Source organism: Periplaneta americana, chromosome 5 (assembly GCF_040183065.1).
Source record: "Periplaneta americana isolate PAMFEO1 chromosome 5, P.americana_PAMFEO1_priV1, whole genome shotgun sequence".
Lineage (NCBI taxonomy): Eukaryota > Metazoa > Arthropoda > Insecta > Blattodea > Blattidae > Periplaneta > Periplaneta americana.
In genome coordinates, this window is record NC_091121.1 from 21,916,254 (window position 1) to 21,941,676 (window position 25,423).

The 25,423-nt window shown below is 35.8% G+C and overlaps 1 protein-coding gene across 1 annotated transcript in view; it reads right to left on the bottom strand.

Moving 5' to 3' along the window:
• LOC138700578 (neurotrimin-like) overlaps positions 1 to 24,561 on the bottom strand; it is a 229,562-nt gene extending 205,001 nt beyond the window's left edge. Inside the window, exons 1-2 of the mRNA XM_069827160.1 lie at positions 24,555 to 24,561; positions 23,939 to 24,071 (exon numbers count right to left, since the gene is read on the bottom strand). Coding sequence (XP_069683261.1) covers positions 23,939 to 24,071; positions 24,555 to 24,561 — 140 coding nt within the window. The remainder of the gene's footprint in view (positions 1 to 23,938; positions 24,072 to 24,554) is intronic.
• Positions 24,562 to 25,423: the final 862 nt, after the last annotated feature.

Below are 25,423 nucleotides of genomic sequence, written 5' to 3' on the forward strand. Positions count from 1 at the left end.
TATTAGAGTCGTCAATTTTTGGAACACCATTTACGACTGGCAATAAACCGAAAAAGCAGAAATTTCTTGAATGTCCATCCAATCCTCTTGTGCTTCATGATGGCGCTCCTTTTCACGTAGCTATCCAAGTGGTTAATTTACTTAAGACGATGCGCTACTGAAAATAATCGAATTTTAACCAATTTTGTATTTTTTTTTTATTTTCGCGTTAAAAATGTACGGCTTCATGAGAAGTTTTTTTTTGTGAAAAATTTTAATCACAATTTATAAGTATATTTTATATAATTTCGAAGAAATTACTTTAATTCACGAGTTATATGTAACAAAAACCTTAAATTAATTTAACTCAAAAAATAAATGTTCTTCAATTTATTTCTCATTGATTAAAGGTAGAGTGACGAAACATGGCATACTTATTCATTAATATCGCTGTTGTGAAATGGAGCGTTTGATTGGCTGTATTCAGCATAGTTTTACTGTTAGTGAAGTAGTATACAGTACGTAAAACAGTATTTTTATTAATGTTTCAACATTGAAGAAATAATATAAAAAAATTAACAAATTAGAGTAGGGCATTCCAAATGCTCCATTGCACAATATGCAGTGTTATCTTTAAGGAAAAAGGATTAAAAATAATATATATTTTTTTTAGAAATAGGATTTTCACTAACAAAATTAAAAGAAAACGAAAACAAAATAATTTTTTAAGTGTTTATAAGAAAAGATTCAAACTAATAATGCGTGATTAAGATATTGATATGCATACGTAATAAAAATTTTAACTCTCTATCTCAAAAATTGTAGATTTTAGAAGTTTCAGTAGCTCTCGACTTAATAGCTGAAACTGGGAAATTCTAGAGTATTCGGTATGAATGCTTTCTTTGACTACAACCTTTCCGTTGAGATGAAAGAACCACTTTAGAAATAGACAGATCATTATAACAGCTGTAAAGCAGTCAATTAAATCTAGAACGAAGTGACGTTCTGGATGACAACAATTACCTTCCGGGTGACGGATAAACTTAAATGATACTGGAGGAGATTACTTTTGAGAACTGTGATTATGTCAATTGTGAATAGAAAACTGTTTGTATTTAGTTAAAGTGTAGCCAATAATTTTCGAATGACCCATATATTATCACCAATATCATCATCATTGTGTTACGGAATGATTCCGCAGTCAGGCGCCGAGCTGGTCGTAGCGAATCTCTCCCCTTCATGTGCTGAATAAACGAATCCACAGTTAATGCCCATAACTGGTCAACGGTTGATTGGACTATCGACTGCATGGCGTAGAGGCATAAAATTAACGCTCGAGGGAGAGGGGCGACGTTGCCACGATCTGCCAAACTGTTAAAAGCGTAGAGGGTGTAAAAATCTTCGCTCTCCTTGTCAGAAGTGCTATTGATTTCTCAATTTCCATGAAAAGACATCCAAATGCATCAGTTTATTATCTGTAGGATATAACTGTAAAGACAGACGTAGTTCGTGACGAATCAGTTAAATAAATTAATTAAATAATGTTGCTTTATGTTTTACGAGAAGAAAATTAAAATTACTGCGCTACCAAAATCCTTATTCAGAAGGTTCTTTTCATAGCCACCAGCATTCTTATTTACACAGTTCTTTTCATAGGAAATTGCTGAGCTATCAGAATCCTTACTCAGATGGTTCTTTTCATAGGAAATTTCTGAGCTACCAGAATCCATATTCAGACGGTTCTTTTCATAGAAAATTTCTGAGCTACCAGAATTCTTATTCAGACCGTTCTTTCCATAGGAAATTTCTGAGCTACCATTATCCTTATTCAGACGGTTCTTTTCATATAAAATTTCTGAGCTACCAGAATTCTTATTCAGACTGTTCTTTCCGTAGGAAATTTCTGAGCTACCATAATCCTTATTCAGACGGTTGTTTTCATAGGAAACTGCTGAGCTACCAGAATTCTTATTCTGACGGTTCTTTCCATAGGAAATTTCTGAGCTACCATAATCCTTATTCAGACGGTTCTTTTCGTAGGAAAATTCTGAGCTATCAGAATTGTTATTCAGACGGTTCTTTTCATAGGAAATTGCTGAGCTACCAGAATCCTTATTCAGATGGTTCTTTTCGTAGGAAAATGCTGAACTACCTGATTCCTTAATCAGACGGTTTTTTCAAAGGCCATTTCTGAGCTACCAGAATCCTTATTCAGACGGCTCTTTTCATAGGAAATTTCTGAGCTACCAGAATTCTTATTCAGACGGTTCTTTCCATAGGAAATTTCTGAGCTAAAAGAATCCTTATTCAGACGGTTCTTTTCATAGGAAATTGTTGAGCTACCAGAATTCTTATTCAGACGGTTCTTTTCATAGGAAATTTCTGAACTACCAGAATTCTTATTCAGATGGTTCTTTTCATAGGAAATTGCTGAGCTACCAGAATCCTTATTCAGACGGTTTTTTCATAGAACATTTCTGAGCTACCATAATTCTTATTCAGACGGTTCTCGTCATAGAAAATTGCTGAGCTACCAGAATCCGTATTCAGACGGTTCTTTTCATAGGAAATTTCTGAGCTGCCAGAATCCTTATTCAGACGGTTCTTTTCATAGGCAATTTCTGAGCCACTAGAATACTTATTCAGCGGTTCTTAACACTGAACTACAGTACACAGTTCTGGGGTTAAGATCAATATCACTGAAACGCTGTCCAATCTGGATTCGATATGCACATTATCAAGTTCTTTGAACAGTCGACGTATGGACGCTGTGCTGATACCAGTTTTCAAAGTTGTTCGGCAAAGTATTCTTTTCAGAGGCTGTAACACCTGGGTCAGGAGCCGTCGGTGATTATCATTATTTGTCACAGTAACAGACCGACCTGTGCAGCCTTTTCTTTGAGTGAGGGCGCTTTCTGTAAGAAGAAACTTATCAACAACTTATAAGAAAATCGCGTTACTTGGCAGAGCTTTGTGAAACTTATCACGGAAATGATCTCAAACTTGTTTCAAACTAGGGCCATTTGCGCGTCCTAGCTTGTATGAACGGAAATAATACTCTACAATAAACACTTTTTCCTCAGTTATGAGAACCATTTTAGCAAATCTTCACTATATTACTCGTATGTATCAACAATACAACAATGAGTTCAGATAAACAAACTTCACCATGGATGCGATACGTACTTGCGCAGTAACAGTGCGAAAATGTCAGTACTGTTTGTTTTAGCGCATATCCTAGTAGCGGTAGCAACAGTAGAGTAGTACATAGGCGAGTCAATAATTTACAGATCGAAGTAGCGATCTACTTTTTTTTTTTTTTTTTTTTTAGCCTTTAGATCTAACCACCATAAATTCCAATTGGTTTGAACTCGGCCTCCAGGCATGGAAAGTTGACGCTCTAGCCCTTCGGATTACGGTATTATAACAGGAGCAGTGTAGCACGTTTGTTATAATAATTATAACAAACGTGCTGAATGACGATTTTATTGTCTCCAGCTGCGCAATCGGCTTCCGTCATGCAAAAGAAAATATAAGTCACACGCGTATGGTATCATGTAGTATAATTATAATACCTACTTAATTTTCGAAAACACAAAACAAATTCTCAAAAATTGTTATCCAGATATGAGCGTAATTTTGATTATTCTAACGTTTAGGCTACAAAAGCAAACTGATCGAGCGAGTTGGTTCAGATGGTAACGTTTGAGACTCGCATTTCGGAGGTCCCGGGTTCAAATCAGGAATCCGCCCCTGAGCACGAGTTCTACTCTTTCAGGGGTGAGCTAAAGTTTTATCTGTTTACATTATATTTTACGTTACAATTATTAGCAAAATAAATACATAAATAAATAAAAAATTCCCGATGACCGGCCAATCTGACTGAGTTTTTTTTCTTGGTTTCCCTCAGTTTCAATGGAAAACACCGGATTGGAAATTTACATACCATGATTCATCACTGCATCAATTACTTAAGAAATACATTCGACTCTTAATGCCAGATTTGTTCAAAATTTTGGTAAATAATGTTTTTGCCTCATCTGGAATCTCATTACCTCTAGTTTAAAAAAAATGTAACCTATAACTTGTACCAATTATCTCAATAATTTCATAATTATTTGGGTATTTATAATATAAGCGCACTATACTTTCTGTACTTTACGCCATCTTTAGTATCAGTTTTCTCTTATTTTACATTTTCTGACACTTATTATTCTTCCGACGGACAAAAAGTAGACTTCCAATGAGCAAAAGACTTTATTGATGTACCAAATTGAAGCTTAAACATGTGGCTATGTTCTAAACTAAAATCATTATTTTCAATTGATTATAATCATTTTTTTCCCTAAAATATACTAATATGTATAGGGTAAAGGTTGGTAATACTGTGGTACGAGTAATAATGTGATAGTTCTTTTTGAGAATTTATTATAATTTTATTGAGCGAGAGGAAGATCGGTTTTTTGCGTCAACGCATTAAGGAAATGTTCGTGGACAAGTTGCTGCACAAAATCGATCCTTCTCTCGCTCAGTAAAATTATAATAAACTCCAAAACAGAACTATCACAATATTATTCGTATCACAGTATTACCAACCTTTACCCTACACTTTTTGTTAAGTGCTTATATAATGGAGTATAGCTTTTGAATGGTTGAATATAAATAAACAATTTTAGTATGTAACATTTTCCATACGTATAAGATCATTTTGACGAAAGAAAGTTTACCCTAGGTAAATTTCTAACGGAATTAGATCGGTCCAAAATTTTATTAAATTTTCCTTAGGTCCCAAAATTCAATTTTTAAGTTTGAATTATACAAATTGCTTAGTTTACTCTCAAGAATCATGTCACCAAAGTTTGAAAGACATTAAAGAAAAAATGTGGATTTTTATCTTAAGAGTCAATGTATACCTTAACACAAACTTAACAAATACATTCACTATCTCTTCTGTTTAGAATCATGCATACTTCTACTCCGAATTATCTGTTATCGCACTTTCAATTTCTTACAACTCTTCGAAACCGACATTAAGCACTTCTTTCTATCCCTCATCATGGAACGTCTTTATACTTATCTTCCTATAAGTACTGTAGAAATACCTCGCCTCTGGAATTCGTTACCTAATGACATCAGGGACTGCCGTACTTTATCACAATTCAAAATTAAATTGGAAAATTTTGTCCTAGTTAACGTTTTTAGGTATTGCCAGAAGTATTGATTTGTGTTTTTTTTTCTTTTTCTTTTTTAATCTAGATTAAAATTGCAAGTTTCTTGTTTATGTTAGTTAATTAGTTAGAATACAATAAATTATGACACTTAATCACTCATTTAAAGTTTGTGTGACTGCAACCTGTGTATATTTTTGTGTGGCTTTACTTTGTTTATAATGTTTTTTTTCTGTCTCTTTATTTTTTGTGTAGCTTTATTTTGTATATAGTGTATTTTTTTCTCTGTTTTTCTATATTATTGTATTTGTATTCCTGGTGTTGTGGAAGAGAAGGCCTGATGGCCTTAACTACACCAGAATAAATAAATAAATAAATAGACAGACAGAGAGACAGAGAGACAGATAGACAGATAGACAGATAGAGAGATAGATAGATAGGTAGGTAGGTAGGTAGGTAGGTAGATAGATAGATAGATAGATAGATAGATAGATAGATAGATAGATAGATAGATAGATAGATAGATAGATAGATAGATAGATAGATAGATAGATAGATAGATAGATAGATAGATAGATAGATAGATAGATAGATAGATAGATAGATAGATAGATAGATAGATAGATAGATAGATAGATAGATAGATAGATAGATAGATAGATAGATAGATAGATAGATAGATAGATAGATAGATAGATAGATAGATAGATAGATAGATAGATAGATAGATATATAGATAGATAGATAGATAGATAGATAGATAGATAGATAGATAGATAGATAGATAGATAGATAGATAGATAGATAGATAGATAGATAGATAGATAGATAGATAGATAGATAGATAGATAGATAGATAGATAGATAGATAGATAGATAGATAGATAGATAGATAGATAGATAGATAGATAGATAGATAGATAGATAGATAGATAGATAGATAGATAGATAGATAGATAGATAGATAGATAGATAGATAGATAGATAGATAGATAGATAGATAGATAGATAGATAGATAGATAGATAGATAGATAGATAGATAGATAGATAGATAGATAGATAGATAGATAGATGGATGGATGGATGGATGGATGGATGGACGGATAGACGGATGGACGTATGGACGGACGGACGGACGGACAGACAGAGAGACAGAGAGGCAGATGGACAGATGGACCGATGGACGGATGGACGGATGGACGGACGGACGGACGGACGGACAGACAGAGAGACAGATAGACAGGTAGACAGGTAGACAGGTAGACAGGTAGATAGATAGATAGATAGATAGATAGATAGATAGATAGATAGATAGATAGATAGATAGATAGATAGATAGATAGATAGATAGATAGATAGATAGATAGATAGATAGATAGATAGATAGATAGATAGATAGAGAGATAGATAGATAGATAGATAGATAGATAGATAGATAGATAGATAGATAGATAGATAGATAGATAGATAGATAGATAGATAGATAGATAGATAGATAGATAGATAGATAGATAGATAGATAGATAGATAGATAGATAGATAGATAGATAGATAGATAGATAGATAGATAGATAGATAGATAGATAGATAGATAGATAGATAGATAGATAGATAGATAGATAGATAGATAGATAGATAGATAGATAGATAGATAGATAGATAGATAGATAGATAGATAGATAGATAGATAGATAGATAGATAGATAGATAGATAGATAGATAGATAGATAGATAGATAGATAGATAGATAGATAGATAGATAGATAGATAGATAGATAGATAGATAGATAGATAGATAGATAGATAGATAGATAGATAGATAGATAGATAGATAGATAGATAGATAGATAGATAGATAGATAGATAGATAGATAGATAGATAGATAGATAGATAGATAGATAGATAGATAGATAGATAGATAGATAGATAGATAGATAGATAGATAGATAGATAGATAGATAGATAGATAGATAGATAGATAGATAGATAGATAGATAGATAGATAGATAGATAGATAGATAGATAGATAGATAGATAGATAGATAGATAGATAGATAGATAGATAGATAGATAGATAGATAGATAGATAGATAGATAGATAGATAGATAGATAGATAGATAGATAGATAGATAGATAGATAGATAGATAGATAGATAGATAGATAGATAGATAGATAGATAGATAGATAGATAGATAGATAGATAGATAGATAGATAGATAGATAGATAGATAGATAGATAGATAGATAGATAGATAGATAGATAGATAGATAGATAGATAGATAACATTGGCTTGAGCTTGGCGTCGTGCGATGTCTATATCCCGAGAACACCTCCAAGCGTGCAAGGATTAAAACTATCCGTGTGAAGAAAATACCAAGTCCAAAAAAGATTAAAAGGTCGAAAAATCCATTTCCACTGTTGCGTATGTACCATGAGACTTCCCAACAACAAAGCTACCACCAGAAGGCACTAAAACAGTCGTCTGGTTTATGTATGTGTTGTCGCTAAGTGACGGGGGGATGATAAGATTAATAGGGGGGAGAATGGGGCCAGACAAAAGTTTGCCTCAATTCATTTACGTCACAACTGCCGTACGACTAGCGCCATCCACTTAGTGCAATAGCCAGACAGTATTACTCAAGAGTTTCGGAGAGCGAGTTTTGTGTAACGTGATGTGATCCTAGTAATGATTGGTTTATTGCAGACGCATGCTGCATGAGCACGCAATTATGAGAATGGTTTAATGGTTACATGAATGAGTGAACTACAAATCATGTAAGTGATTTAGAGGTTATACGAATGAACGAACTAATAATTCTCTAAGTGAATTAGTGATTACGCGAATCAGTAAGCTAGCGTGTGACTTCATAATAACTAAAAGGTATTTAACATTTACAAGAAGAGCAGTTATTAATTGGTTTGTATAGCCTAATATAATGAGGAGACTCGACTGTTAAAAACAATGGTCTGCAAAATTTATAAATGTAATACTATCCACCAATAGCCCCCCCCCCCAAACATCAGGTCGAAACCGCTTTTAAGTTCGTATACGAATCAGTAGGCTACTGTAGAAACAAGTGTCATGCAAAATTATAACTATTTAAACAACATTTTAGACCTCATTTACACAGAAACTTAAACGTTGACGTAAGAGATAGAAAAAACGTCATTACACAACCATTCGCAATTCGATTATATAGGCGTAACTGCAATGGCGTAAACGTACATGTTTTGCATCTCTAAAGTTTTGATGTTAAACGTCTGGACTATATTCGGCCTACAAGAAGAGAAAAATTGTAACATTTCGACATAAAAGGTTTACTCTGACGTCACTCGTCGTGCCATGGAAACAGATGTGTAAGATGAACATCGTGTCTCTTGGTTTTTACGCGGTCTGATTAGCTCCATTTTCCATTTAAAGTTTCCAGATGTTTTCCGCACGATCGTATTCTTCATATGGTAGCTATTAAGTTATGCCCATTTTCGGCTTTTCTTCTACAAAATTCTCTCCAGTTTTTTAAATGGAATGGTGAAAGATGGAGTGATACAAATGACTTGCAACTCAACACTGATTCTTCCTCAGAGTCCCAAATTTCCTTCCAAGAATTCGCGATCACTTAGGTACATTTTAATTATTTTTCCTACCATTTCCTCTCCTTTCATTGAGTCATTCCACACAGTCCGTTACGCTCCATTATATAAAATTATTCGTTATAATGTACTCTTTCTGCTTGTAGTAGTATTTGATAAATCCTTAACCAGCCTCACCTAAACTAAATAATTGCATATCAAGAATAGATTAATATTTGAAGTTAATAAGAGTCTAAGTGCTAAGTGAAAATTGTGTTTTCACTGGAATGCTAAGGGATATGTTACTAGAGCTAAATGACAGCTGTGAGGAGTATGAGATGAAGATAAATTCAAACAAGACGGAGGTCATGGTTATCGGAAGAAAAATAAAGAAGGTAAACTTGCGAATTCTAAATGAGGCAGTAGAGTAAGTGGACAGCTTCAAATACTTGGGGTGTATCATAAGCAGTAACATGAGCTGATGCCAGGAAGTCAAAAGGAGGATAGCAATGGCAAAGAAAGCTTTTAAGGGAAAAAGGAGCATCTTCTGCGGAGCTCTGAAAAAAGAAGGAAGAAACCCTTGAAGTGCTTTGTGCGAAGTGTGGCATTATATGGGGAAGAAACATGGACATTACGACGAAATGAAGAGAAGAGAATAGAAGCATTTGAAATGTGGATGTGGAGCGTGTGAAATGGACAGACAGAATAAGAAACGAAACTGTGCTGGAAAGAGTGAGTGAAGAAAGAATGATGCTGAAACTGTTCAGAAAGAGAAAAAGAAATTGGTTGAGTCCCTGTCTAAGAAGAAACTGCCTATTGAAGAATGCACTGGCAGGAGTTGTGAACTGGAGCAGAGAAGATATCAGATGATAGATGATATTAAGATATATGGATCATATGCGGAGACAAAGAGGAAGGCAGAAAATAGGAAATACATACTAGGTAATAGTGTCGACGGTTTTCGTGTAAATTTAATTTAAAAACCACTGATTTCAAGACACTACACGATGCAAACAGATTGCAACGTTGTAGTTCGAGAGGGAGGTGGAAGATACGGAGACTGGCCAGAGCTTGTTAACCTCTTTATCTGTATTACAAGAAAAAGAGCAGTGTGATGGCGGCGATGTTGCCAGTTTGCTGAAACCTTCAAATTAATGTTCTAATGAACAGTACATTTAATCACAAAACGTAATACAAGTGTTATATTCATTTAAGTGTACCCTATCGTTCTTTTCAAACTGCAGGGTTATTTCGCGTTCACCCTATATATACAGATTGGATCGGTGTCGGGTAGAGTTCCCGGGTAGCTCAGTTGGTAGAGCGTTGGTACGTTTAACCAAAGGTCCTGAGTTCGATACCCGGCCCCGGAACAATTTTTCCCTCGAAATTATTCAAATCAACTTTACAGGGAGTTATACCTGAAAGCTTGATTTGCATAATACACGTCACTGTTCGTTAACAGAAAATCACAATTTAAGTCACACAGAGTTAGTGTGCACTCGAAGTTGGTTGCTTGACGGTTGTCAGCCCACTTTGAGGTCTGTGGATATAGAGGGAAAAATTGGATCGGTGTCGGGTAGAGTTCCCGGGTAGCTCAGTTGGTAGAGCGTTGGTACGTTTAACCATAGGTCCCGGGTTCGATACCCGGCCTCGGAACAATTTTACCCGGAGTTATACCTGAAAGCTTGATTTGCAAGATGAAAACAATTTTCTGTTGGTTAGGAATGATGGAGATATACGTATAGTAAGAAAACTAAAGTATGAAATGTGTAAAACCTTTAAAATCGGAGGAGAAGAAGCAATTAATATCTGAAAGAAAAAGAATAAGAACAGGCAAAAATGGCTTTCGTGCGAACCGCAGGAGCAGTCCTGTAAGAGCTTGTAAATAAAGAGAAAGGGAAAAACAGATAAATCCAAACACAAGAGTTTAAGCATTGAGTAAGAACTACGTTACTGTGTACAGCAGGGTTGCAGAACTGGGGAAGAAAGTGGTGGAAGGATGAGGAAAAAATTCGTTCCCCCATCCACAAGGCCGGAGTCTTCAATGACGTTTCTGTGACGTTTGGCAAACACACTGTTCCCTCTTCTCCTCTCCCCCTACCGTACAATGACGCGAAGGTTGCAGGGAAGGGATGATTTACGAGTTCCGGTTTATTACGTGTGCTTCAATTGTAGCACAGTTCTGCATCCCTAGCATACAGAAATGTGTAGAGCAACAGATAGAAAATTTCTGCATACAAAACGCCCCTTTAATCTCTCCGCTGGCATGTGGTGAAGTCGTTATTAACTAACACATATAACTTATTTGCATTCTTCCTGGCATTTCTGCTTAATGCGATATTGCGTATGTATTAAATCAACACTAATTGCACGGTTGAAAAGTGTTTCGTGCTTCCAGATAATTAAACGAAACGAAGAATATATTTCACTATATATTATTATACCGTAGAATACTACGGTACACATAAGGAGATTTAGAGATCAAATAATTAATAATACTACATTAATGAATGTACAATACAATAATAAAGGGTGCGACAGAAAGAACGGATGGATTTCAAACTATCGATACGCAACGAGGAGAGAGATATAGTGAGGGGGACCACGACTGTTGGGTCAGCCATAGAATGCAGTTTCAGTTGAGAATATGGTGTTGGTCTGGTGTACAACATGCTTTCATCGTAGAGACATTTTTGAAAAATGAAGAGTCTGTGATCGCCACTCAGGACTCATTTCGACATCGGATGTCACGCTAGGATTCCAACTCGGAATACAATTTTGCTGTGGGTGGCTTCATTTCGTATCACAGGTTCAACATTAAAGAAGAAATCACCTGGACGAAATTCTATTGCACTGAGATTGTCCGAGGCTACGGTAAGATCTCGCGCCCTGCGACTTCTTTCTTTGGGACCATTTGAAGGCGTAAGTTTGTAAACATCGACCACATACACTGGACGAACTGAAGACAGCGATTCGTGAAGAAATCGTGGCAATTGCACCAGCTATGACTGTGAAAGTGGTGGCGAACATCAGAAAACGCCTCGATGCCTGTATTGAAAGCCAAGGACATCATATGGATAATGTTGTTTTCCATAAATAAACTGCATGTATTGGTGAATATGTTGATAACAATAAATTTTTGATTTGATGAATCTTTACAATTTTCTTGCCATGTGAAATCCATCCGTTCTTTCTGACGCACCCTGTAGTTAACTGAGACAGTAACTGCTTAATTTTAGTAACGGTAAAAAGTAATTAATTATATTTCATAAATTAATATTGTTTGTTAAAAATTAAGGATTTCTACAAACATTCTGCTGCTCTCATTTAAGTTAAGAGAGTAGCTTTGAAAAGGTGATTCGATGTTGCCAAATTTCCATTATTGATTCAAGCGTGGTAACTCCAAAAACACGTATTTACTTTGAAATAACACTTCCTTTGGGACATTGCTGATTGGACATGTTAATGCTAATTTCATTTAACACTTTGTCCACACTGTTAAACATGTTACACTTGACTTTCTTTGCGTAGTCCACCATAAATGGTCTTGGGATTTTAATGCAGATAGAGTCTTATTTTTAAGCCTTGGACAATGGACTCAGATGATGACTTGACTTTTGTAATTGCCTCTCCATGAGCAATATTGTGATAGTTCTTTTTGATAATGTATTACAATTTTATTGAACTAGAGGAATATCGGCTTTTTTTGCGTCAACGTATTAAGGGAATGTTCGTGGACAATTTTCTGTACAAAACTGCTCCTTCTTTCACTAAGTAAAATTGTAATAAATTATCAAAAAGAACTATCACAATATTATCAACCTTTACTAGCCTATATCCCTTTTCCTCTAGACCTATTGAATATAGACATTTAAATTAAAATCATATTCATTCATTCATTCATTCATTCATTCATAGCGTTCTGCCCAAGGGTAGGTCTTTCACTGTAAATCCAGCATTCTTCAATTTTTCCTATTTTCTGCCTTCCTCTTTGTCTCTGCACATGATCCATATATCTTAATGTCGTCTATCATCTAATATCTTCTTCTGCCCCGAACTCTTCTCCTGTTCACCATTCCTTCCAGTGCGGTTTCTTTTCAACCAGTGACCCATCCAATTCCTTTTCCTCTTTCTGATCAGTTTCAGCATCATTCTTTCTTCATCCACTCTTTCCAACACAACTTCGTTTCTTATTCTGTCTGTCCATTTCACACGCTCCTTCCTTTTCCATATCCACATTTCAAATGCTTCTATTCGCTTCTCTTCACTTCGTCGTAATGTCCATGCTTCTGTCCCATAGAATGCTACGCTCCATACAAAGCACTTCACTAGTCTCTTCCTTAGTTCTTTCTCCAGAGGTCGGCAGAAGATGTCCCTTTTTCTATTAAAAGCTTCCTTTACCATTGCTATTCTCCTTTTGACTTCTTGGCAGCAGCTCATGTTACTGCATATAGTACACTCCAAGTATTTGAAGCTGTCCACTTGCTCTACTGTCTCATTTAGAATTCGTAAGTTTACCTTCTTTAATTTTCTTCCGATGACCATGGTCTCCGTCTTGTTGGAATTTATCTTAATTCCATACTGCTCACGGCTGCCATTTAGATCCCGTAGCATATCTCTTAGTATCATCTCCTCTTCTGCTAACAATGTCGTATCATGAGCATACTTTATACACTTTATTCTTCTACCTGCTATTATCACTCATCCCGTGTTCTGAAAACAGTTCTTCACTAAATCCTCCAAGTAGATGTTGAACAGGGTAGGTGATAAAGGGCATCCTTGTCGTACTCCTCTCCCTATAAAATCATGTAATAGTGAATTTTTTCTTCCAAGGTATACGAATTAAAATTATAAATATAGGCCTATTTATTTTAATTAAGAAAGTTTAAATTAATTTCGATATCCTAACGCAAATGACAAAAAAAAATGTTGTTTATTCATCTATGTTCCAATTCGTGTTAATGGAATTTGCTGGTTAATTTGTTTTATATGAGCGATGTTTTGGTATGACATGCTACTTGTACAGAGTATTTGTAAATATTGAGCTAAATTTAAACAAATTAAATTTATTTAATTTTGTACTCCTAATTTGCACACCTTTTAGCCAGATTATTTTTTTTAACATTTTATTTTCAGCCATTAGGCCTATAGGTGATGGTACCAACTAAGGATCAATATTTACATATAATGTTCAGGCTTTAACTTTTTTTCCAAAGTGATTATACTATAATAATAATAATAATAATAATAATAATAATAATAATAATAATAATGATTTATTTTAGCTGGCAGAGTTAAGGCCGTAAGGCCTTCTCTTCCACTCAACAGCACTGTACTTGCTTCACCGGTTACGAAAAGAATCTGAGGAAACAACGAATTAAAAATAATGAAAGTAACTGAACATTTCTTCAGACAGAATTTTAGATCTTAAATATATCAATTTGGATTATTTTAAAGAAAATTGACTTAAGATTAGCGGTTATGAAAATAGAGCAAAATAAAAAGGTAATATTCCTCTTTAAAATACTTTTCAGTACTAAGTTGCAAATGTCTAGAACTCGCGACAAATAATTCTGAAGTCAGAGAGGATACTCAGGAATCGGTCTTTTGAAGCTAAGAATATTATTGACAATTGTTCAAATACTAAACGTCGGGGTATTATAAGTGTTAGGGAATTATAAAACGTAGAAATTTACTTTCTAACAGACTCAATTTCGAATAAATAAAAGATTAGTCTAAACTACTAATATCTTTTAACATTTACACCAAATTTAATAATTATTTTCACAGATAGAAATATAACATTAGAACAGAATAAAGTATTTCCTAGGACATCTTCCTATACCCATTTTCAAGATTCTTATAGTCCTTCTCTATTCTCCCATGCCCCACCTTAACATGCCCTTTCATTTTTTAATAAGCACATATAAGTAAAAGTAAAAATAGCCACCACTCCCAGGATTTCTGTAATAACTTTAGTCTTACTTTTTCCAAGTACCTTCTGTACTAACGTGCTCCAGGTACTTTAAATTTTTCTACTATTCCCTTCTTCAACATCTCTCTGCTAACTGCTTCTAATCCTTTTTCCATATCTTCTTTTTTGTAATTTATGTAGAGTTTTGGCCCTGGGGCCTTTTCATAAGTTCGCATCACTTTTAACCATTAACTACTTGTAACAAAGGAAAATGAAACTCAATAATAAAAAAAGTAACTGAAAACGTAGATATTAAATATAATGTCCAAGTAGCCCCGCGGTGGTCAAGTAGCCCCACTTTACGGTATATTACCGACGACAACTCGCAAGCAAACGTTCTGATGGGGGCAGATAAAAATGTTAATTTTTTTTCTTCCACCATGTTAATAATGTCAAAAGAAAATGCTTATACAAATTTTGGCTACTCGATAGAAATTACGAGGGCCGTAAAAAATACGTTTGCCAGGGGCCGTTAACAGAAAAAGAACACAATTTCATTGGATAAATTTATTGGAACGGGCACAGAAATTGTTGAGCTATTTTTCAACATATTTTCCATCGGAATTGAGACATTTCTCATATCATGGGATGGACAGACGCAGTCAAACGCTGGTTCCGATCTGAGGCGGCTGAATTCTACGACACAAAAATTGGTCTCATTGTATAACAAATGTCTCAATTCCAGTGGGGAATATGTTGAAAAAAAGCGCAACAACTGCTGTATCTGTTTCAATAAATATTTCCATGCAATTGTGCTTTTCTCTATAAAGAGCCCCAGGGAAAATCACTTTCTGGACGGCCTCGCAATTGCTGTCGAGTGGCCAAAATTTGTATAAGCACTTCTTTTGACATTATTAACATGGTGGAAGAAATAAAATTAACTTTTTTATCTGCCCCCATCAGAACGTTTGCTTGTCAGCCGAAAAACAAAATATTAAATTAATCTTATGTAAACATAACGTAATTTAGAAGAACGTATGAATGTCTTGATTGCTTTAGTAATTTTTTTTATCAAGATATTTGTAAAGTGGCCCTGTGTCAGAAGCGCTTCTGATCATATTGTTGGACTGAATAGCTGTATCAATACCACGGCACTACAGCTTGAATAATGGCTGCAACACCTTTCAAATAACGATGAGATATCCGTGTGGTTTTGAAATCACTTCTGGGTCACTGCAAGTTATTGGGAAATTTGAATCGATACCCGGTTTGTCATGTGTAAACCACAATAAAAGATCCAATTTCAGCTGGTGTGGGTGATGATGCTAGTTCTCGTTGCACAAACAGTCGCATATATCACAAGGTTCGTCGCATGGATGAACCAAGCTATAAAGTTCGTTTAGTTGCAACATTTTTCGGTCGCGCGGACTTGCCAGCTCTTCCTAATGATACATTCAAATAACCGAATGTGCGAGTGACGCCAATTCCACCGTCTACCAATTACAATGACATACGTGTAGGGCAAAAATGAATGCGGAGACAAGCCTGCTGTGTATTCCCTTCCACTTGTCTCGCACGTTCCCAATAGTAATGAAATAACGCAGAGCCCGTGATTAATGGTTCTATTATTTTGTTGCGGCAGTAGATATATAATGAAGTATCGTAGTAAAGAATTTAGAGCTGTTAGCGGCAATGTTCCGAAATATTCCTCTAACAAGGGAACCGTCCCAGTTTGTAGTGCTTGAATAAGGGGAGGTTGTAAGCTGATTTGGATCAAAATTAACTTTTTTTGGTTTTTAGCTGAACTAATAAATTAAGAAAAAGTCGGTAGGTTAAGGAAGATCACAACTACAGGTGTACAAATTTTCATAGATGTAGATTGAATAGTTTCTGAGATAAGTGTACCTGAAGTTGTTAAATTTAACAAGGCGAGGATAGGGCTTACAACCTCCCCTTTGAAAATGCATATTTAAACTAATTTTCTTTTCGGAATATGTATGATAAGAACTTTCTTGTGTTAAATTTTAACGTACCTTGTTAACATGTTTCGGCTTATTTTCGGTCATCTTCGGAACTGGTCGTTGTTGGTCTTGGCGCCTCTTGTTTCCTGTGTGGGTGCGTTCGTAGTGTAGAGTCAAAGAGTGTATGTGTTTTGAAATTGAGTTGTGTGTTGAGAATATCGTTGGGGTGTGTTTTGATGTGTCTGTATATTTCATATTGTTCTAGTGTGTTGAGTTTCTGGCTTTTTGGTTGGATGTGTAGTATTTGCATGTCTGTGTTGATGTCTCTGTAGGTGTGGTTGGAATTTGTGATGTGTTCTGCATATGTGGAGGTGTTTTGTAATTTTGTTACGGCTGTGATGTGTTCTTTGTAACGTGTTTGAAATGATCTGCCTGTCTGTCCTATGTAGAAGTTGTTGCAAGTGTTACATTTGAGTTTGTATACGCCTGTGTGGTTGTATTTGTTTGTGTTGTTTGTGTGCTGAGATGTTTTTTTTAGAGTGTTATTTGTTCTGTATGCGATGTTGTAGTTTAATTTCTTGAATGAGGTTGCAATTTTATGTGTGTTTTTGTTTTCGTATGTTAGTATGATGTATTTTTTGTGTTCTTGTGTTTGTGTTGTATTCTTCTGTTTTTTGTGGTTTTGTTTTGTCTTACGTATTATCTTGTCTATTATGTTGGGGTTGTATCCGTTTTCTTGTGCTATGTATTTGATTGTGTTTAGTTCTTCGTTGTAATCCTGTTGGTTAATTGGTATGTTGAGTAGTCTGTGTACCATTGTTCGGAATGCAGCTTGTTTGTGTTGTGTGGGGTGGTCAGATGTATTGTGTATGTGTGTTGTTGTTGTTGTTGTGGGTTTTCTGTATACTTTGAACGTGTGTTTGTTGTCTACTTTTGTTATATAACATGTTAACAAGGTACGTTAAAATTTAACACAGGAAAGTTCTTATCATACATATTTCGAAGTGATACAGTGTTAAAAGTTGTGTCATCAAGATGTATAATTTCCTTTCATTAAGAAACTTGGTAACAGTCGTTCGTTTCGTTCTTCCCTCGTTTACGAAGTACATTGACTTGAAAATCGTTGCTACTTATACCGCTTCTTGCGCGCACTGGGGTCCTCATAGCTCCGCGACACCTATCACAGGTCTCGCATTAATTCTCCAGTCAATTTTTTTCTCTTAACTCGTCTACGAAGCACTCTTGATAGTAGTACTATACCACATATAATATTGAATGGGATTATTGTTAAATACAGTGAAACAGTTAAAAATCTTGGCATTTTTATGGATAGCGATCTAAATTGGAACACTCAAGTAACACACATTTGCAAAAAAAAATATTTTCTCAACTTCGCTCCTTGTTCCATATGAAATAATTTCTACCACTTAGTCTAAAAAAAATCTTATTCAGACGCTCGTAATGCCCCATTTTGATTATTGCGATTCCTTGCTAACTAATGTAAGTTCATGCTTAGCTGAGAGACTACAACGTGTTCATAAGGTGTGCATACGATTCATCTGCAATACTCGTAAATTTGATCATATAACACCTTCCCTCCAGTTACTTTCATGGGTGCGTCTGAAGGAACGAAGAACAATACATTCACTATCTCTTCTGTTTAGAATCATGGATACTTCTACTCCGAATTATCTGTTATCGCGCTTTCAATTTCTTACAACTCTTCGAAACCGACATCAAGCACTTCTTTCTATCCCTTCCTATACTGTAGAAATACCTCGCTCCTGGAATTCGTTACCTAATGACGTCAGGGACTGCCGGACTTTATCACAACTCAAAATTAAATTGGAAAATTTTGTCTTAGTTAATGTTTTTAGGTATTGCTAGAAGTATTGATTTGTGTTTTCTTTTCTTTTTCTTTTTTAATCTATATTAAAATTGTTAGTTAGTTAGTTAGTTAGTTAGTTAGTTAGTTAGTTAGTTAGGATAAAATTAATTATGATACTTAATCACTCGTTTAAAGTTTGTGTGACTGCAACCTATATATATTTTTGTGTGGCTTTACTTTGTGTATAATCTTTTCTCTCTCTCTCTCTCTCTCTCTTTATTTCTTGTGTAGCTTTACTTTGTATATAGTGTATTTTTTTCTGTTTATTTCTATTATTGTATTTGTATTCCTGGTGTTGTGGAAGAGAAGGCTTGATGGCCTTAACTACACCAGAATCTATACTAATAATAAATCTGTAGCCGAAAATTTTCTGGTAATTTTCGATTTTCCAAAAATAATTGGTCCTAACATATATAATTAACCACCCTGAAACCGAAAATCGCTTTTTTGAAATTTTTGTTTGTATGTCTGTCTGTCTGTATGTTTGTTACCTTTTCACGCGATAATGGCTGAACGGATTTCGATGAAAATTGGAATATAAATTAAGTTCGTGTAACGTTCTCTCCGCTGGCATGTGGTGAAGTCGTTCTTAACTAACACATAATGGCTGAACGGATTTCGATGAAAATTGGAATATAAATTAAGTTCGTGTTGCAAGTTTCACCAGCCTATAATTTTATGTCTGAAATACTCTTCCAGCATTCGAATTACTTACTTACTGGCTTTTAAGGAATCCGGAGGTTCATTGTCGCCCTCACGTAAGCCCGCCATCGGTCCCTATCCTGAGCAAAATTAATCCATTCTCTATCATCATATCCCACCTCCCTCAAATCCATTTTAATATTATCTTCCCATCTACATCTCGGCCTTCCTAAAGGTCTTTTTCCCTCCGGCCTCCCAACTAACACTCTATATGCATTTCTGGATTCGCCCATACGTGCTACATGCCATGCCCATCTCAAACGTCTGGATTTAATGTTCCTAATTATGCCAGGTGAAGAATACAATGCGTGCAGTTCTGTGTTGTGTAACTTTCTCCATTCTCCTGTAACTTCATCCCTCTTAGCCCCAAATATTTTCCTAAGAATCTTATTCTCAAAGTGAGAGTCCAAGTTTCACAACCATACAGAACAACCAGAGAATCAGTCCCATTCCGAGGCTTATTTGAAGGATTCGTAACAAGCTGTTTTTTTACGGTGAAGGGTTGTTAGCCCTTCGCTCAACCCCCAAGCTGGAGGACCACCCCTCATCGGCTGTCCGCGACTGCTTATTCAATATATTTACAGCTACCCTCCATATCTGGAGACCGTCTCCTCGAATTAAAATTTTATATTGCCTAAAAATACAGATCCAAGGGTTGCACAATTCTTTAGGTTTTGGAGGGATAACTTGTTTTTTAATTGTCTTACCATGTAAAGTATTATTGTTGAGTCTCTATTTCTATTGAGTGCTGAGACAGCTTGTATTTATGTTACTGATTTTAGATTTTTTATTGATATTTATGATATTGTGATTGAGGCGGTAATAAATCATTCAAATCTCAAATTCGTCATTTGCCTTTGTGATTTAGGGAAACCATGAAAAAAACCCAGTCAGAATAGTCGGCCACCGGATTCGAACTCGGGACCTCCCGAACGCGAGTCTCCAACGTTACCGCCTGAGCCAATTCGCTGTATTTTTGTTGGTGTTTAGTATTTAATAGCCGTCACGGTGGTCTAGTGGCTAGAGCGTTGGACTCAAAATCCTTTGGACATAGGTTTGATCCCGGCGCATCCCCAATTTTTAAATTCTCTTGGACAACCCATGCAGATTATATCGACTTACTCATTCTTTGGATAGTCTCCGCTAATTTTTGGTAAATAATAGTTGTTTTCAATTTTGCGGGGATTTGTGTTTTTCGAATGGGGTTAAGTACCCTACCACTTTGGTAGTGCGGGTCGCATACAGAAGTTTCGACCAAAAGTGGGTCATACCTTCAAAACATTTGAGAATCACTGTTCTAAGGAAACGTAGAGCGTGCATGCATTTTATATATCTCTATTTATCATACAGTTTATGTAGCTTAATAAACACTGTAATCAACTTGGACAGGTTTTATTTGATAACGCCTCATATAAAATAATAATAATAATAATAATAATAATAATAATAATACTTACTTACTTACTTACAAATGGCTTTTAAGGAACCCGAAGGTTCATTGCCGCCCTCACATAAGCCCGCCAGCGGTCCCTATCCTGTGCAAGATTAATCCAGTCTCTATCATCATACCCCACCTCCCTCAAATCCATTTTAATATTATCCTCCCATCTACGTCTCGGCCTCCCTAAAGGTCTTTTTCCCTCCGGTCTCCCAACTAACACTCTATATGCATTTCTGGATTCGCCCATACGTGCTACATACCCTGCCCATCTCAAACGTCTGGATTTAATGTTCCTAATTATGTCAGGTGAAGAATACAATGCGTGCAGTTCTGTGTTGTGTAACTTTCTCCATTCTCCTGTAACTTCATCCCGCTTAGCCCCAAATATTTTCCTTAGCACCTTATTCTCAAACACCCTGAACCTATGTTCCTCTCTCAGAGTGAGAGTCCAAGTTTCACAGCCATACAGAAGAACCGGTAATATAACTGTTTTATAAATTCTAACTTTCAGATTTTTCGACAGCAGACTGGATGATAAGAGCTTCTCAACCGAATAATAACACGCATTTCCCATATTTATTCTGCGTTTAATTTCCTCCCGAGTGTCATTTATATATGTTACTGTTGCTCCAAGATATTTGAATTTTTCCACCTCTTCGAAGGATAAATCTCCAATTTTTATATTTCCATTTCGTACAATATTCTGGTCACGAGACATAATCATATACTTTGTCTTTTCGGGATTTACTTCCAAACCGATCGCTCTGCTTGCTTCAAGTAAAATTTCCGTGATAATAATAATAATAATAATAATAATAATAATAATAATAATAATAATAATAATTAAACCGCGGGAGTGCGGGCCCTTTACCGTCAAGTTCCGTGACTGGAGTGTTCCGTGGCGAGTGTACTGAACTCTCAGGTAAGCAGCTAACTGTGCAGGCTTCAGAAGTACAGGCTTGCGTATATGAATTGCATACATACAATAATCATACATTTCGTACTTATCTAATTGGTGCGATGTCGACGGAATTTTGCAGTCCGTGCGCCAGACAAGTTAAATGCACCATGTTGGAATACCTCTCTTTAAGTTGTTTTGCTGCCTTAATAATATATGGAGCTGCATCAGTGACAAAAAGAAGTACATTATTATATTTAATCCTTTCAGGCCATAAAAGGCGCACAGCCTTATTAAAAACTAGGACAATAGATGCATGGTTTACCTTTTCCAGTTTCTCTGAAGTTAGCACAAATTTCTTCCCTACACAGTTCTTGGAAAGTATACCGATCACCACATTTGCCACATATCTAGCACTGACGCCTGTAAACTCACCAACTGAAACCCATATATTTTCTGATCGTTCACGCTTTCTCGAATTTTGGCAATCGTATTCTGGTACGAAATTGGTAAATATTCTTTACGTATTGTTGCTTCTAGAATATATGGATTTGTGTATTTTACCAGAAATCATCTAAAGTGGGGATTGTCCAAAGTTCTGAATGGAATGTTTGTGCGTACCAGGTTACATAAAACTATATTGAATTGTGACTCACTATTTGAACTCGATTGGTTTTTGTTTGAATTGCGTTCAACATTTTCCTTGTGTGTTTTACTATTACAGTGTCTTTCAAAATAGTACTTCTTAGTTCGTAATAATCTGAAATTACACACTGCACATACAACACTTTCTCCTTCTATAATAGCCTAAATATATCGCGCCCGAATTGTTCCAATAAATTATTTAGTATTGCACTTCGTGAACGAGTTGTTTTAGGCATTGCAATATGCGTCATTTCACACACGCAACTCTTCGGTATGACAGCTAAACACACTCTGAATGTTTCGGGTTCGATGCACGGAACAGTACGGCGAAAGGCGAGAGAGACTTACGTCATACTCTATACCCGTCTGCATAGTGAACTGCAATCGCCGTATCAGGGCCCGCACTCCCGCGATTTAATAATAATAATAATAATAATAATAATAATAATAATAATAATAATAATAATAATAATGAATCCGTGGCGCTACGGCCCGTGAAGAGCCCAGACCAACCAGCCGGCTGCTGTCCTCACGTCTACATGCCGAAGCAGAGGTGGACGATCATCCAACCAGAATGGAGGTATCGTGTGTTAGCACGATGCTGCCCCCAACCGTTATAGCTGGCTTTCGCAACCGGATTTCGCTACCTATTGTAGCTACCCAAATGCATCACGATGCTGGTGGGCACCGTCCCATACAATTTCATGAGAAAATTTCTTCCCTCATGAGGACTCGAACCAGCGCGCATTCCGTAACGCGAGTCCCAGGATGCCTTAGACCACGACGCCACGGCGAGGGACTCGTATATAAAATCCAATCGCCAATTTACTAATAGTGATTAGTCTAGTTGTTTTCTGGGGTTCTTTATCAACGTACCATACAAATCAGTGTTTGTGTTTGTAATTTGAAGTAGTGTGCATGATATGTATTATCAATTTCTGTATATCATAACTGATTGAATTGTTTATGCCTTAAATTTAATTAACTTCTTTTGTGTTATACATATAGCTCAACTAATGAATGATCGTTTGCGTTTGTAAATTTAATAATCTGATTGGCTATGTATTGTATACTTTTAGTAGAGCCATCGATGTAGCTCAGTCGGCAGACTCGCTGGGCTGCTGATCCGGAGCTGTGTTCGGGCTTGGGTTGGATCCCTCTTTGGTGGTTTCTTCCGAGATTTTCCCCAACCGTGGGACTGAAGCCGGATGGTCTATGGCGAGTCCTCGGCATCAACCCCTTTGATTTGATTACCCTCCTTTGATCTGATTACCTGGTTGGGTTTTTCCGAGGTTTTCCCCAATCAAAAGCCAAATTCCGGGTAATCTTTTGGCGAATCCTCGGACCTCACCTCATCTCACTACATCTGGCCAAAATATTGTAAAAAATTGCACAAAATTGTAAAAATTGTAGAAAATTACTAAATTGTAAAACTGTAAAAATTTGTAAAAATTGTAATTGTAATATTGTAAAATTTTGACTTGTTCCACATCTTAAAGCTTCATTGCTGATGTAAGATCTATGGATTTATGAAAACAATAAGTACTCTTAAGAAACTAGTAATATTTAACGGTATATTTTGAAATTTAACAAATGTATTTTACCACAATTTCAAAAGCAGAATTAATATCAGCTTAACATAACTTCAGACTCTCATCTTCACAGCCGAAGAGAGCAATGCTACATACTATCTGCACGAGCTTTCCTTGTCATTACTCTATTCTAAGCCTGATAGCACTTAAAGATATATGAAGGACTACAACGTACCTGTATATAGGCGAAGCTGCTCCCTCTTTGTACCAGATAACAAGGTACACCTTGTCTTCTGGGATGGGGGGTGTGATGTCACAAGGCATCTTAGCAACGCCTCCTGCCACCGCCTGAGCATCTGACACCAGCACTACAACAAGAGACAAGAGAGAATCAACAACCGCACTCTTCCCCTTGCATACAATTATACGTCGCTAACTACAAATTAATCATTAATGAAAATATTAACGAAGAATCGTGTGGCACAGCAGCTGCAGTAATTGCATTATTCTGTAGTCTGACTACAAGGTCCTCATGTCATGAGACGAGGTAAGTATTCATTAACTTTACCAATTCATGTATTAAGCAGCAAGAAATTAACAAATACATAAATATACATAATAATGGGTAAAGTGAGTTTCTCCTATTCCTCCTCCAATTGAAGAGTGTGAAAGAAACAACCAGGTAATCAGCCCAAGCGGGGATCGAACCCACGCCCGAATGCAATGCAAATCGATAGGCGAGCGCCTTAGCGGACTGAGCTACGCCAGTCGCATGATATTGTGACTATTACACTTTTACTACGTCATACTACTTTTGACCAATAAAACGGTATGATAGGACGTCTTCCAACCAATCATGGCTGCTTATCGCACAATTTTATCGCGTCCCTAGCATTTGTTTAATTTTATCGCGTCCCTAGCATTTGTTTATTTTTATCACTACCCTAGCATTTGTTTCTTTGTTTGCCAACATTTCAAACTGCACTGGTCTGGACGTCAAAAAACAGAAAATTACAAACCACTCCAGTCGATGCACTGCAGTTTCAAATATGACTCGCTTTGGCATTCAAGAACAAGAATTAATAAAGATCACTGGTCATATATGAAGAGCACCATTCGGAAATCTTGAATAAGTTGAGGAATAAACCATGTACATCAACGAGTTCCACTTCTTTTAAGCACACGTCTAATATAAAACATTAGCACCAACCACAAAAACATTCAAATTTGAAAATTATACTTTCAATAATTGTTTCTTTTAAAATTATTCATGTTTATTTTTTATGTCATCATCGTTAATTGAAACTTTTCTTGTTTATTTCATCATCCCTAATTAAAACTTTTCTAACACTTGTTTATATTATTTAGGTTATGTTATGGCTTCTGCTATAATATATTATGGATAGTCGCTTATCAGAGATTGTTTAATACTAAGATTTATTGAAAATCATCTGTAAAGTGACGTTGATTACCGGGATTCGGATAATTGAAGTGGAATGCAAAGGTTTTAATAAAAATGAAATTGAATCAACAAAGCCTTCTTGACTAGTAACCGTCTACAGATTTCAATGATGATTCCATAGTTGGCACACCTGATAACATCACATAATCATAACACACCATGCCATCTAGCATGCATCTAGCGTAATATTTGTAATGTTGAGATGGTACAATAATACATTTGAAGACAGTTGTATTTTCGTAAGTCAATTAATATTTT